This window comes from Perognathus longimembris, chromosome 22, assembly GCF_023159225.1.
Source record: "Perognathus longimembris pacificus isolate PPM17 chromosome 22, ASM2315922v1, whole genome shotgun sequence".
NCBI lineage: Eukaryota > Metazoa > Chordata > Mammalia > Rodentia > Heteromyidae > Perognathus > Perognathus longimembris.
In genome coordinates, this window is record NC_063182.1 from 18012482 (window position 1) to 18027847 (window position 15366).

The following is a 15366-nucleotide window of genomic DNA, read 5'->3' on the forward strand; positions in this document are numbered from 1 at the left end:
AGCACTGTCCCTGGCTTCTTCTTGCTCAAGGCTGTAGCACTCTGCCACTTGAGCCACAGTGCCACTTCTGGCCATTTTCTGTATATGTGGTGCTGGGGAATCGAACCCAGGGCCTCATGTATACGAGGCAAGCACTCTTCCCACTAGGCCATATCCCCAGCCCAATGTTCTTTTTTTTTGAGTGAGCTCCAAGTCTCCAAAGTCACAGCCTGGATGCACATGGAAATGCACAGGCAGTAGGCATTCAATAAATGCCTACTGCAAGAGCAAGAGACGAAGCTGCCTAGTATAACCTCTCAAAGTCGATATATCCAGCCAAAACCATACTAGTTACCTCAAGCAAAAAAGTTTGAGACTCCAAAGTTTTATCATGTGCTGTCCAAAAAAATTTCTCTGATGATGTGTGGTTCTCATATTTGTGCCATCAACCACATGTGTCTACTGAAGTATATAGGTAATGAGACTAAGGGACTGAACTTTCTATTTTATTCAATGTATATTGACACACAGGGCCACTGGCTACCTTTTTAATTAGTGCAGATTTATTTCATTTCTTTGGAAATTGGATTCTATTACACAAGGAGAATTCATAGGACAGAAAAACCTTGGCTCATAAGCATCATAATATAGATGTTAATTATATAATTTCTTTACAAATAAAAACCATCCAGTTTTGAGTGTAGATCATTGATATAATGTTTTCTCAGGGGTAGAAATCTTAAGCAAGATCCTGTGTTTGATTCCCTGATTCACACACATACAAAATGGTGTTTGTTAATCTTGAAAGAAGATGAATTACTTCAACTAAAACTACCAAGAATGATTTTTCTTTCAGGTTAGTTCATTAACAGTAGCCCCAACATATTGGCTACCTTAATGTCATAGTGGTGTCATTTGCTTGTGGTTAACGGATCATTTGAAAGATAAAGTACATACTTCAGCAATTAAGGTAATACAGTTATTAATTCATCTATCTACCTGTGTGTAATAATGTTCTTAGCTGTGAGAAATAACGAAACACTCATTTTGGAGTTTACTATTTATAGTGTTTTTTATCCTAGAACAGTAGTTCTAAATTGTCACTGAGTTTATTTACTAAAACATAAAGATAAGCGATTTAATTGATATGAAGAGGCTTTCAGAATCTAATTAACCTCACAGTTAGTCATTAACTCTATGACCTTTAGAAATAATTGACAGAGATTTTTTTTCACTTATTCATAACTTCTATCAGGTGGCTAAATTTCAGAGTGGCTCTGAATACATTTAGCATCGTGGAAACATGATTGGAAAAAAATGCCCAGTAGCTATGGCTAAAATGAACTTTTTTTGGGGAGGAGGTGCTCTGGAATTGAACCCAGGGCCTTGTACAAGGTTCGTCAAGCATTCTTATCATTTGAGCTACATTCCCACACCTTTTTTGTTTTTGAGATAAGGTCTTTCTAACTATGTACTGGTTGGCATCAAACTTATGATCTTCCTAGTTTCACATCTGGAGTAGCTGTGATTACAGGTATACATCACGATGCCTGGTTGCTATTGTTAAAACGGTTTTTTTTTTTTTCTTGCCAGTCCTGGGGCTTGAACGCAGGGCCTAAGCACTGTCTTTGGCTTCCTTTTTGCTCAAGGCTAGCACTCTGCCACTTGAGCCACAGTGCCACTTCTAGCTTTTATATATATATGTGGAACCCAGGGCTTCATGTATGCGAGGCAAACATTCTACCACTAGGCCATATTCTCAGTCCCTGGAATGTATTTTTATTAGCAATATACTCTAGGTACCTATTCCTTTCTATACAAAGTCACCATTTATCTAATTACAGTCTATTTAATGATCAGTTGAACTTTACAAAGTCTGCTCCACAATGTCCTACGGACTTTTCTGACCCTGAGGACAAGGATGACCACTCTGCTTTTGTACCAAGAGCAATCTTTCCTAACCAGCCACACATACTTTCCCACTGACTTTGGACTTGGACCCAAAATCATCCTCAAAGCTTGTTCCAAGCAGCCACTATCAAGGGCTGGTTACTCACAAAGATGCCAGGCACAAAACTGGTGTTGGCACCTTGCTGACTAATAAAGGGCCTTTGCAAGGAGCTTCTGAAGAACCTCACTCGCTTTTAGAAGTAGTTTCACTGACTGTCAGTTTTAGGAATCTGTGTAATTGATATAATTTTAAAAATATGTTTTGTGGTATGATTCCAAAGAAATTAGGTACAGATATACTTCCAAAACCCATGCTAACTAAACTATATAGTGAAAAAGGGAAAACAGTCCTTGGCTAGTAAAAAGTTTGGTTTACAGATCAGTATCAGCTGGATGCTTGAGGAATACATAATTCTGAGTTTGGTCCCAGCTCCACTGGAATGAGCCTTTTAGGAAAATATCCCTAGTGATTCAGACTGGGCCAGAGGCATTTTGATCCACTGATTCCTCTTTCCAAATCCTGGTGAACATACCCATAGGCTAACTTCTTTCTTCCACAGGAATCAAAGGTCCTTTGTTTGGAAGTCCTTTCCTTTGCATTAATACTATCAGCGATTTCTCCTGGGTTCTCTCTTTTTCCTCCCTCCCTCTTTTCTTCCCTCCCTCCCTCCCACTTTCCTTCCCTCCCTCCCTCTTTCCCCCTTCCCTCCCTTCCTTCCCTCTCTTTCTCTCTCTTTTTCCTTTCTGTTTCTGTCTGTCTTTCTCTTTCTTTTTTTAATCGCCCCCCCCCCTAATTTTATACTCTTTGTGTATGCCAATACTGGTGCTTGAACTCAGGGCCTCTTGCTTTTGCTTGACTTTTCTGAGTAAGTCTGATTCACTTCCAGCTGGGGCAGGAAAGGCTGTAAGAGTCTTATCTCCACTAAATTACCAAAAAAGCCATAAGTGGAGTTGTGTCTCAAGTGGTAGAGTGCTGGCCTTGAGGAAAAGAAGCTCATGGATAGTGCCTAGGCTCTGAGTTCAAGCCCTAGGACTGGCACAGAAGAAAAAAAAGAAAAATCAAAGCACAAGCAACAGAGTGAAGTAATTGAAACAATAAGCATTTTGGGTAAGAAGGGCCATCATGTTTTATTTAGACTTAGGCAGGGCTCAGAATTACTTCAAAAACTTCACTTCTGAATAATTTGCTATATATTTAGGACAAATCCTGGGGAATTAAAGATGTTCTATTACTTGAACATTTCATTAAATACCTTTTAAAACCAGACTTAGGTTTACTTAGGTGCTAGCATATCATACTACTGCCCATGAAGTTCAAAGTTTCATGACATCTATTAGCATTATTTAAAACTGACAAGTCTGATCCAGTGTATCTTTTATTTCTTATCATTCTCCTTTCCAGTATTAGAGAAAAAGACAGGAGGACTTTTGTTTGCTGTGGTACAAGAAGGCTTATATAAAATAATAATGATGACAATTTAATAATGACTACTACAGGTAAGAAATTTAAAATACCCTGAAATAGCTGATATTTTGAAAACTAGTGCTTTTTCTGAACACATTGTCTTGACTCTGTGTAAGTACTAACACCCATGATCCATTGAAGCAATACAGTTGCAGAGATGGAGGAAATTTGCTTTTATTGCTTTGTGCATAAAACTTAAGTCATCTCACATACACATTATTATTTGTTCAACAATGATTGTTTTCTTAATAAATGAAATGTGAAATAGCTTTTCATGTTTATGAAACATATTCAAATTAAATAGGAACTCAAATTTGATGCATAAAAACCATTAGTATTTAGAAATTAAATATGAATACATTTTAAAACTTTAGTCTCATTTGTTCTTTCAGACTGGGGAACAAATATAAATATAGTTTATAAGTATTCATGGAAGTAGGTTAAAGATACATGATCAAAAAAGAAAACTCTGCAGAAACTTTCCTCTTTTTTTTAACCCTTGTCTTTACAACAAGGTTTAAATATGTATTGCATATTTTGATACCATGTCAACAATTGAAAATCTACTGTAAATCAACTGTATATTTAATTTCACAGAGGCCAGGGCAATCTTAATGAATAATTAGCAAAAAGAATATTTAAACTATTTTCTTTTTTTTTTTTTGGCCAGTCCTGGGCCTTGGACTCAGGGCCTGGGCACTGTCCCTGGCTTCTTCCCACTCAAGGCTAGCACTCTGCCACTTGAGCCACAGCGCCGCTTCTGGCCGTTTTCTGTATATGTGGTGCTGGGGAATTGAACCTAGGGCCTCCTGTATCCGAGGCAGGCACTCTTGCCACTAGGCTATATCCCCAGCCCCTTAAACTATTTTCTACTAAGCCTGAAGAATGTAATTTCTCTAAATTCTTTCATAAAGGAAATTGTTCTTTTTTTCTGAAAAAATTAAGTTATCAATTGTACAATTAATATTTCTTCAAGTAAATTTAAAATAGTAACATGAAAGATGTTTCTTCTTTCTATTTACACTACAGAAACAGAGCACAAATGTCCTAGGACTCCTTGTCGGCCCAGACCACCTGCCAGGTGTTGTCTTAACAGATAATGGCTTTCCTGATTGATCCTGTGTGGTTTACTGGGTTAGAGATAAGACATATTTTAAGTTGTACTTTAAATACTAAATTCCAAACTGGTTTCTCTACTACTGAATCATAAGGGTATAAATTTCTTCACTTCTGAAATGTACTCCCTCATATTCCATATTGAAGAATGGTATCAGGGTATTTCAAAGACTTAAGCCTGGCATCCTTTTGAGAACCTAATGAGTTTAAATGCCTCCTCTTCACATTTCAGTACAGATTTAAGAGACATCTCACAGATCTTTGGTGAAGGGTCTTACCTTCCCATTCAACATAGTAACCCCTCAGCATGGGATTTCTGAACATGTGAACTGTTGCCAGTGCTGAGAGAAGCTGAACTGTACATTTTTACTTAATGCTAGTTCATTTAAACACGAATAGACATGTATAGCTAATGACTATGCCATCAGAGATAATAGATCTAGAGAGAGTGTTGCTGTATGGTGATCTGTTAAACAAATCCAAACTTTAATGGATTATATTCCATTGGTACTATGAAAATTTTTTCTTACTCCAAATGTGTAAGAGAAAATAAGTGAGCTATATGTTAGACTCCCTGTCTCTTTATTAAACATAGTCTGAAGATCTTGTTCTCTTCACCTCACAATAAGTCCTGAGTATGTGATAAGTAAGTAATATATGTCACTGGCATTTGGGAGTTTAACAGCAAATGTGCAAGAGGTTACAAAATCAACAGTGCCCTGATGGGAAAACCAGAACCTGTTATGATTCAAATATGGGGAAAGCTCTTAACACCAGCTCTGAGGACTTCAAGAATGACTTCCTCAGGGCATAAATTGTGTCTTGACTTTAATGAAGGATGAGTAAAGGCTAGGTAAAAACCTTGTAAAAAGTTGAAGACAGGGCTGGGGATATAGCCTAGTGGCAAGAGTGCCTGCCTCGGATACAGGAGGCCCTAGGTTCGATTCCCCAGCACCACATATACAGAAAACGGCCAGAAGCGGCGCTGTGGCTCAAGTGGCAGAGTGCTAGCCTTGAGCAGGGAAGAAGTCAGGGACAGTGCTCGGGCCCTGAGTCCAAGGCCCAGGACTGGCCAAAAAAAAAAAAAAAAAAAAAAAAAAAAAAAGTTGAAGACAAGGAAAACTTCTTATTTTTTGAAAGAGACTGAAGGGTCGAAGTCTCAAGTACAGGATGGAAGTGGTAGGGGGGAGGTTGATCTAGGAAATTGGAAAAAGTGAGGAGAAATTCAGGGGCTACATCATGTGTGGTCGTGTAAGAGCATGTATGGTCTTGTGAGCCACTATAAAGACAGAGAGAACTTGAGATGCTTTGGTTATAGTTCTACTCCAGGTTCAGGCGTGTAGTACACAGAAGGAATTTGAGTAATCTTTGTTCAGTGAATGAAAGGGTGAAAATTCCCAAATGACCAAATAAGTAAATACATGTGCCTTTTCTCCTAAAGATTCTATGTAAGATATGCAAATGGAGCACATATAAATGAATTTAATTCTATATAGTTTTGTAATTTTAAAGTTGGAAATTATTGGCTTAGTTATAATGAAAGCCTAAACAAAATGACTGCATTTCAGTATTTCCCATGTGTTCTTAAATTTTGTAATATTGAGTTTGTGTAAAAGTTTGATTTGTTGCATTGCTTTTGAACAAAATCAACAACAATCATTACCAAACTATACTTAAGGTCAGTTATCTTGTCAATCACCTTTAGTAGCACTAAAAACCAGTAAAGGTTATGTCAGCTATTTGAAGGCCATTTTACTCACAATTTAGACCTCAACTATTTCTGTGCAAGGAAGTCTTACGTGCAACAACTGTTTGCAGATTCCTCTAAACTTGAACAGGTGACAAAAAAATTCATATACTTATCATCTTTCTTTCCCTCTTTCTCTATTCCTTCTCTCTTCATTTCTTTCAGTGCATGCACACGTACACACACACATTTTTGCATCTAAAAGCCAATAAGCTTCTACTGAGACAGTTGTTTCTTTTGGCTGTTTCTCTTGCCTGTATTACATCCATCTTCAATTTCCCACAGAGAAGGAGCAGTGAAAGAAGAGCGTTTTGCTTCTCTTTTATAAGTAATCAAGGGACCCTTGGCTCAGACTGGGTGAGTAGCTGAAAGACCCACTGACTGAGGGGTGGGGAGTTCCTTGCTAGCCAGGAGCTAAATGATACTCTCAGTTTGTTTTCAAGCTTAAAATATGTCCAGGGTATAAAAGTAACCTGCCTAAGACCTTTGTCATTCTAAGGATTACATAAGATGCCCTGGGCAGAGAACAGACCTGCGTGAAAGTTATATTGAATTTTGTAACCCACAGTGTCATTTCAGTCACTCACCCTTGCACAGTGTTATGTGTTGCTAAATCACAGATGAGTGAAGAATGGGGTCTGGGTTCTTCCAGTCATCCTGATGTACACCACAACCCCAGCATCCAGAAATGGAGCCCAACAGAAACTATTAGTTTCTTCTCCTAGGTAGCTCAGATAACAAGGAGTGGAACTAATAAAAAGGCAAGCGCTCTTGCCACTAGGCCATATCCCCAGTCCCCCAATAACAATTTTTTAACCAATGGATTAAAAATTTAACACATTTACTAAATCTGGCATATTTATATATTGTATCTAAACAGATATTCAAGTTGTATTATAATATAATAACAAAAAAACCCTATCTCTGTCTGTCTATTATGCCTTTGTGAGTCTTTGTGCTATTGTAACAGTAATGCTAATTATCAAGCAAAGACATGATAATTATTCAGAGCTTTTTTGCTAAGAGGAGGAATCTTTTTCAACACCCACGCATTGCACAATTTCCTGTGACCCTATGACACTACTCTGCTATGGCACAGAAATTAGTATTTCAGTCCCTGTGCTGGAAATCATATTGCTACTATCCTCCACTTTATTTTTCCTTGTAAGTAAACTGATTTTCGAAGGTTAAGGAGAGAGGTAATGGTCCAAACGGGAAATATAAAACTAATGACCCTTCCTGACACATATTACCCTGCTCATTAAACTTACTCAGTTAAATTAAAATAAATAGGATTTTAAAATGTACCCAGGAGTAGTCAAATATGTTTACTTTCAACCTGATGTTAGATGTATTCTGAAAATGTATAGCTTTTGTCACTGATGATCATAGGTTCTTTGCTTAGATTACAATTTAAATCTTTGTCAAAAGTATAAGAATTTATTATAAAAAGCCATTTTCCACCTAAATGACCGCTTCCTAACCAAGTATCTCAAGTTCCTTTATCTCAGCTATCAGTTCTTCACAAACAATCAATGTAAGGGTGATATAAAATTTTGTCAAGCTTAAAGGTACCACTTTACATTTTTCTCTGTCTACTCTGTCACTAGTAAAATGTGAAAAGACCAAGTTCATGAAGAACATATTATTCAAGTAGGTGAGTGGGGCAGACTCATAGCATATTTGATTTATATGTCATGTTCATCCAAAAAGTTGAGCCATAGAATCTCTAGATTTGGCCCAAGGGTGCCAGAATGTTGTTTTGAGAGATTCAGTGATTTAATCCATGGCTATTAAATAAAAGAAAATGGAGCCACTGTTTTACTGTCTTTTAAAAAATTTGAACATCAAGCAAACACTACTCTAATCATCAGTCAATGAAAAATTATAATAATGTACAATATCTTAGGCACATACTGAATCATTTCATTGAAATTATTTGCTTGGCTTTGTTAGGCACATGAATAAATAAAATTTAAAAATTGATCAGCTAAATAATCCCTTTCAAATAAAAAGCAAAGCAGTAGGAACTGGTCTTGGACAATCACAACTGGTAAATATAAAAGGGAGATGGATATGGGAGGAATAGTCATTTGAACAGAATTAGTAGTATATTTTCTTCATAATATGAACCAGTCTAAGAAACAGCAGTATTCTGTCAAACAGACGCTGAGCACATACTTTAGAGACATTTCTTTTAATTCTGGGAAAGCAGGCACAAACTAGGGCACCAAGAGTAGACAAACAGGTGAGAAATACTGGCAGATGGAAACCAATCTCCTATTTCTTCTTTTTAGTTTGGTAGTCATTGTTCATGAAGGATGCTGTAGGCAATAACATTTAAATAGATTCTTGTTGAAAGTGTTCAAAAAGTTCAAAATTATATAGCAGGTAACTTTGGCCAATAAATCTCAAACACTTCCGAGTTTCCCTATAATGTTTACAAATTTTTGTTGCAATAAGATAGATTTAAAAAAATCTGACTTGGGTAAACCAACATGTAACAATACATTTTAAATCTATTTCTGATTAGAAGTATATGAACAGTTTTTAATATTAACAAAAAGATATAATTTTAGGAAAAAAAATTTAGGAGAATAATTGACTTCACATTCCTGTCCTTAATGCATTTGAAAGACTGAATTAGAACACTGAGATAAAAAAAATTTAAAAAAAAAGGAAATGTAAAGTTGGAGTGAGCTCATTTTTAAGCGCATTTTTTCTTTGACCACATGGGGAAACTATTATTTCCTTAAAACAGTTTAGAATGATAGTTTAGAGTGTGGATGAGCTGCCTTTTGACTACATTCCCCAAATCTGGTATCCTGACACATGGTGAACAAGATTCACTGGTGATGATCGGGCAATTCATTTAACCCCAGAGATAGATTTCCAGCAAGCACCAGATATAAGCAGTTTTGAGAAAATCAGAGGTACATGTGTGTGATGCGGGAGGTCACACACAATCCTAGGCTCTGCTGACGTCTGGAGTTCACCCAATTTGGTCTCACCTCCACAATGTCTGAGTTTGTCCGGCTCTCATGCGGCTCGTTGTACTCCGTGTACTTGAGCAGCACCTTGTCCATGTCCGTGCTGGCATACTGGAACAGCTTGTTGGTGCTGTTGAAGATGATCAACGCAATCTCACAGTCACACAGCACACTCAGCTCGTAAGCCTTCTTCATCAACCCAAATTTCCTCTTTGTAAATGTCACCTGAAAAAAAAGAAAGCAGGCAAAATGGTTTTTTTTTTTCCTTTCTTCTTTTGTTGCTAAGAAAAAAAAAGATTATGCATTTGTATATGCATATATGAGTATGTGTTCATGTGTGTACATGTGACTTTCAGTATTTCTTTTCCTTTGTTAAACAATAGTATGTATGCATGTGTCAGAGCCCTCGGTACTAACACAATTGGAAAGAAAGCAAGTAAATCTAATACCAGTTTCTGTATAATCTTTGACAACGTGTGATTCCTAGTTGGTTACAGAATGTGAAACTGAAAATTCAAGATTAAATATAGGGCATTTTAGGGAAAGTGATTGGAGAATAGCTCATGCTTCTCTGAACAGTCTGAGATTTAGAAAATTTCATTTCAGTTTGGTTAACATCTTTTCCAATTATAAACTTAGAGCTTGGTGTTTGGCTACTTGAAGACTGAGTGTGGTATTATGAATTGAGCATTTTAGATCTGAATTAAAAATCATCTTGAAATTATTTAGTCTCATGCCACTTAATTGAAAATATTTGAAATATTTCAATGGCATTATGTATTTTTAGACAATGTTCTGGTTTGTTTTCTAGAAATCCAGCAAGGCACTGGGAAGTATTTTAGCCACAATACTGTTAGGTTTGGATATCATTCCTCAATGTGCTTTTCTTCCCTTCTCAGGCCAGAAACTATTGCTATCTCTGACTTTTCCTCCTTTTAATCTAATCTATAACACAGTCCCACACAATTCCTTCCATCCAAATATTTCTCAGGTTCACACTCGCCTGTTTCCCAGGCAGCTCAATCATTCATGTCTTTATCACTTCACAGTTGGACGGCCTAGCAGTTTGCTGTCCTAGCTGATCTCTCAGCCTGGACTCATTCCTCCTTAGTTTCTCTGTCTGAAAAATCTTACTCGTGCAAGGTCTTCCTCCTCATGAGCTGTCTCCAACAGCTCTCACTCCCCAGCATCGCATGCCTCTTACCTGCCAATCCTACTAAATGCAAATGCATATATTTCACTCATCCTATTTCATCCTTCTCCTGTTTAAACTTCAGCTGTCACTCCTGCCTACCCATCAAAATGGTGTGAACCTTCTTAATTATAAGCCTGTATATAGTCCACTGTTTCACATTGGGTATTAGGGAGAATATCATCCCTATAAAATATCCTTTAGAGAAAAGTTAAATGGCTCAATGGGTTTGGGAAATGAGGCACACTGGTATATCAAAGGCTGAGAAACCTTCTAAACTTTATTTAACTGGCTTGTTGACTGGACTATTTGTTTCTTTGCTATGTATTTGAGAAGTGTTCCTTCAGTTGTATACTTTGAGGTATGCTGCTTCTTAACTTCATCTAGCTAGTTTTCAATTTAAGATTTTCCTTCTAGTCTGGGCCATTTTGCAAGGGTCAGCTCTATTTTTCCTATTATTTATTAGTAATTTTGAAATCTGGATTCAAATTCTTTGCATTGTCTTCAGAAACTTGTTTTTTTCTTTCTTTCTTTTTTTGGTCCAGTCCTATTAACACATCCTTGAAATAGCAAAATCTCCAAAACTCAAGTATATCATGTTCCCTTCTGGATCTGCCCTTCCCCTTTCCCCTCTGTATTCCTCCCCTCATCATAGGCTCAGTCATCCACAAGACAACTCAAAGTGAGCTTTGGATCTCACCTCCATGCTGTCCTCAACTTGCACACCTAAATAAGGAACTGCAGATTAAGAGACAGTAACTTGACCTCCCAACCCACTCTCCTCCTCATCTTCATGAATACTTGTAAGTTTTATACCTGCCACTATTTTCGCTTAATAACATTGCTCACATTTTACAATTTGTGTATTTCTTGTGTGATGACATTTGGGCAGTTTGTGTCTGTTCTGTTCTGCAAGGTACACACTACTTTTGTATTGCTCATTCCTTTATCTATAGTGCTCAGACCATAAGACACACATTGGTTCAGGATAAAAATCTGCGTGTAAAAATCTTAATAGGGAATACTTACTGAGTCCAATATTTAGAAATACAAAAATGCTATACTTTATATAAAATTAGGTAACAACTTTTTCATGAAAAATTGTTTATCAATTACCTGACAATTTTTCTACAATTTTTTTACAATATGTATATAAAATAACACCTAATCTTAAATTTGCTAGAATATGTATAGTATTAAGAATAGTTCTTAGAGTAAATGCTCTACAAATCTTAGTTTCTGTGCATTTCTCAGTTGACATGATAAGAAAAGAACTAATAAGATATATACCTTGTTGTCTTAAAAAATCCTACTTATAAAGACTAAGCTTGTTGCTATTCCTAGTGAAGAGAACTATTGACTAATTTTGAATATAGAACACTTAAGTTAATTATAGCCATGGCACAGCAGCTAGTAAATATCTAAGATAGCATATTTAAATTTCAGTTTGGGCAAAGTTTTTTCCCTATTTTATTTTTATTGTTTTTTTAATTGCTTCTGATAAAATACAACTGGTTTCCTTATCTGATTATCATGCTACCTTTAGAAGCATTTCTTCTGGTTCATTTGCATGAAGTTATGTTTGAGTTATGTTTAATATTGAAGGGAGCCTGGAGGCTACATTATTGGAGTAGATAAATAAACACAATCATTAGTTATACAAGTCTATAAAATGGCTTTTAATGTTTCTTTGTGTCACAAAGTTATGTATGCATACTGGTATTTTATTTTGTGAAATAGGCTAAAAAGAATGTTTAATACAGACAGAAAAGGCTGGTACAAAAAACTTCTTCATATCTGAAACCACTTTTAATCAGATTTCATGACCACAAACTGTAGGTAGTATGTCTCAATATAATATGGTTCCTGTTGTATTCAAAACTCAGAATTTAGCACGTTGCAGCACCATCAAAGCACATTTCAATACAAAAATATCAGTAAGACCATGATTTGTTTAGTCTTAGATGCTCCTCAACTTCTGTGTAACCAAAGTGGCTGGTGGATAATGCAAACCTATTTAATAATACCTGTCAAAAAAGTCAGTGCATATAGCTTCCTTTCATTAAAACTGAAAACTGAAGTGTAGATGACAATATTAAAGCATTTAAGAAAATATCTTCAAAATCTACTCTTAATTGCTCTAAATTTAATTCTGTATTATGTTTCATATTCTTCATAGCATGCTCAAAATGTATTTTATAATGCCTTTTCTCATTGTTCTTCATTAGATAAAATTGTTTTTAAGTATTAAACTTTCTAAAGAGATCTGGGGTATTACTTTTCATTTAAAATATGCCACTCAATGACAGAGATTGCAATTCAGAGCTTTTATACTTAAATATAATAATGTATTGTAATGATTACATTTTTCATAACTTGACAATAGTTTGTAATGGGGACAAGTCCATATTTCTATTTCAATAGCATGTATTGAACCTTAGGTGATACTGAAAGCAATTTTTTCCTTTAAATTGTAGGTAGGCAAAGAGATGCTCTTTTCACAGTGTTTACATCAATCAAGGTACATAAAGAAAATAATAAAGCCAATTATTATTTAGGCCTGTAGTTCAACATCTAGTTTTCAGAATTAAAGAGTAAGTATATATGCATAGCAAGCAAAACTACCCCATACACATTGACAATTTTATGTTTTGTTTGCCTGCTGCATCTTTAAATAGCTCCCTCCAAAAGTAACAATCATGTTGTGTGAATATGCTTCAGCATTAAACCATATAGGAACTCTGAGTTTTAATTTTTACTGTAAAGGCAGAACTTGCACATCTAATGCTTACAATGGCTCTAGACACTGAGGTACGAATCAGAAACTGGTACTAGATATTGAAGTTGAGAAAATTAATTTTCACTAAATATAGCTCCATACATTCAATTATAAAGAAATTAAGAAAGTCTATTCACAAGAACATAAGAATAATTCAGCCAGCTTTACTTAGCACGTTCTACACACCAAATATTATATTGAACTGTATTTATTGAATGTTCTCCATGTCAGACATTTGTGTTGTGTGAAGTGTATTCTACAAAATAATGTGTAAGTTGTTCATGTCATTTCTTTGTGGCTGGAGAAGAAGGTCATTTAATTCTTTAATACTTAAAAGGAGTTTTCTTTATTTGGAACAAATTATATTACTAAGCCAATAGAAATATTTTTGGTCATATTTAATGATATCAAATTGTATTTTTATCTAGAGTTGGGTGGATTCAGCTTTTGTTTGCAGATCAAGTTTTACACTAGACTAAGAAAAGTTAACAGAAGATGAATATGAGACAAAATCTACCTTACTGGTAATTTTATCTTGTACGTGGTGAAGAGTGACTATAGTAACATACCTCCTCTACTTCTACATGGCCACAGGCAAGTTCCAATCATAATGCAAAGCTTACTTAAATGCCAATTTGTAAGATGTTTTCATTGTCATATTCAAATAAAAACTCAATTATGACACTTCCCCTGCTCTGGTAGGTGGCCCAGGCTGGTCTCAAACTTGTCATCTAGCTTCAGCCTCCCAAGTGCTAGTATTACAGTATTACAGGTGTGTGCCACCACACTTGATGCCTCTGGTACTTTTATAAGGCATTATATAAGACTTATTCTAGAGATGATCATTTATGAATCTCTCTCTTTCTAGCACTCAGATTCCCAAAGAGCTCAGCTCAGGCCTCATGTGGATCAAGCAGTAGACATTAGATGATCATTCCTTCTGTTGAATGAGATAATCAAATGGCAATATTCTACATTACAGAAATTTCTTTTTTCAAGTGTGATTGTCTTGACACAACTATCTGTTCAATGTATATATTTCCTTTCCTTGACTGTGACAACCTCTCAAAAATAAGATGTTCTTACCCATGTACATATATATTATGCTTACTCAAGAATTTTGCATGTCTAGGACATGAGTCTTAAGGAAAAAAATATTCTAAGTTGCAATTTTAACAGAGAGAGTAGAGAATATCCAGAGATAAAATGTATTTTACAGACTTCAAGAAAAAGTTATTCAAATAGTTCAATGAGAAGTACTTTTTGGATTCCTTGCCTGGATTATATATCCTCAAGTATCAGAAGGTCTGAAAATAAAAATTTAGCTTTGCAATTACAGGATATAAAGAGAAAGAGGAGGAGGAAGAGCTTAAAATGACGGTTCATCAGACAAAAACTACGAAGAGTTTTAACTTATTCAGAATATGTATTTGATGAAATGTCTAAAGAAATTTCTCATGTGCAATATAGTATACTTGAGATGACTTACAAAAGTTTAGGTGATTTAAACATAACAAGAAGTATACTTAAGGAGGTGGCATTAGTTGATAAATGTTTAACGGAAAGTCTCTAGAAAAGAATCATTAGAGTTCAATAACTTTCCTGTCTCAGGTAACATTTATCACTGGCTCAGATGCAGATGCTGAAGGATGCTTATTAGATCTGCATATAACATAAATCTAGGTGACAGGTGACAAATATGTGATAGCTTGCATCCATAGCTCTCTGTAGACTTTAGAAAATGATGACAAGAAGATGAACTAAACAGAGGTAATTTTCAAATGTGTGTATGTGTGTATGTGTGTATGTGTGTGTGTGTGTGTGTATGTGTGTTAACAATGGGTTCAGGATGAAGGAAAATCAGTTGATTTGGGGAAAGGATGGATAGTTATAGCATTCAATAGTGGGAATTAAGTACATCAAATCTGATTTTTCTGTTGGTCAGAATAAGATTTGGAGACTCCACACTGTGCTGACAATTTTGTTTGAAGACGTTGTTAAAAATTACAAGGAAAAGAAGTTGCTGACAAAAGTAGACCTTCTACAGGCTAGAAAGCAGAATGATGCAGAGTCTGAGAAGTATTTTAAATGAGGAGTCATGTAAGGAATCTGGAATATTCCTCATCTTTGTACTTCCTCAAAAGTTAA

General features: G+C 35.7%; 1 protein-coding gene across 14 annotated transcripts in view; it reads right to left on the reverse strand.

The window, feature by feature from the left end:
* Nucleotides 1–15366, reverse strand: part of Mef2c (myocyte enhancer factor 2C) — a 173607-nt gene that overhangs the window by 67672 nt on the left and 90569 nt on the right. For all 14 annotated transcript variants that reach the window (XM_048331422.1, XM_048331408.1, XM_048331420.1 and 11 more), the window contains one exon: nt 9269–9472. In XM_048331422.1, the coding sequence (XP_048187379.1) occupies nt 9269–9472 (204 nt within the window). The remainder of the gene's footprint in view (nt 1–9268; nt 9473–15366) is intronic.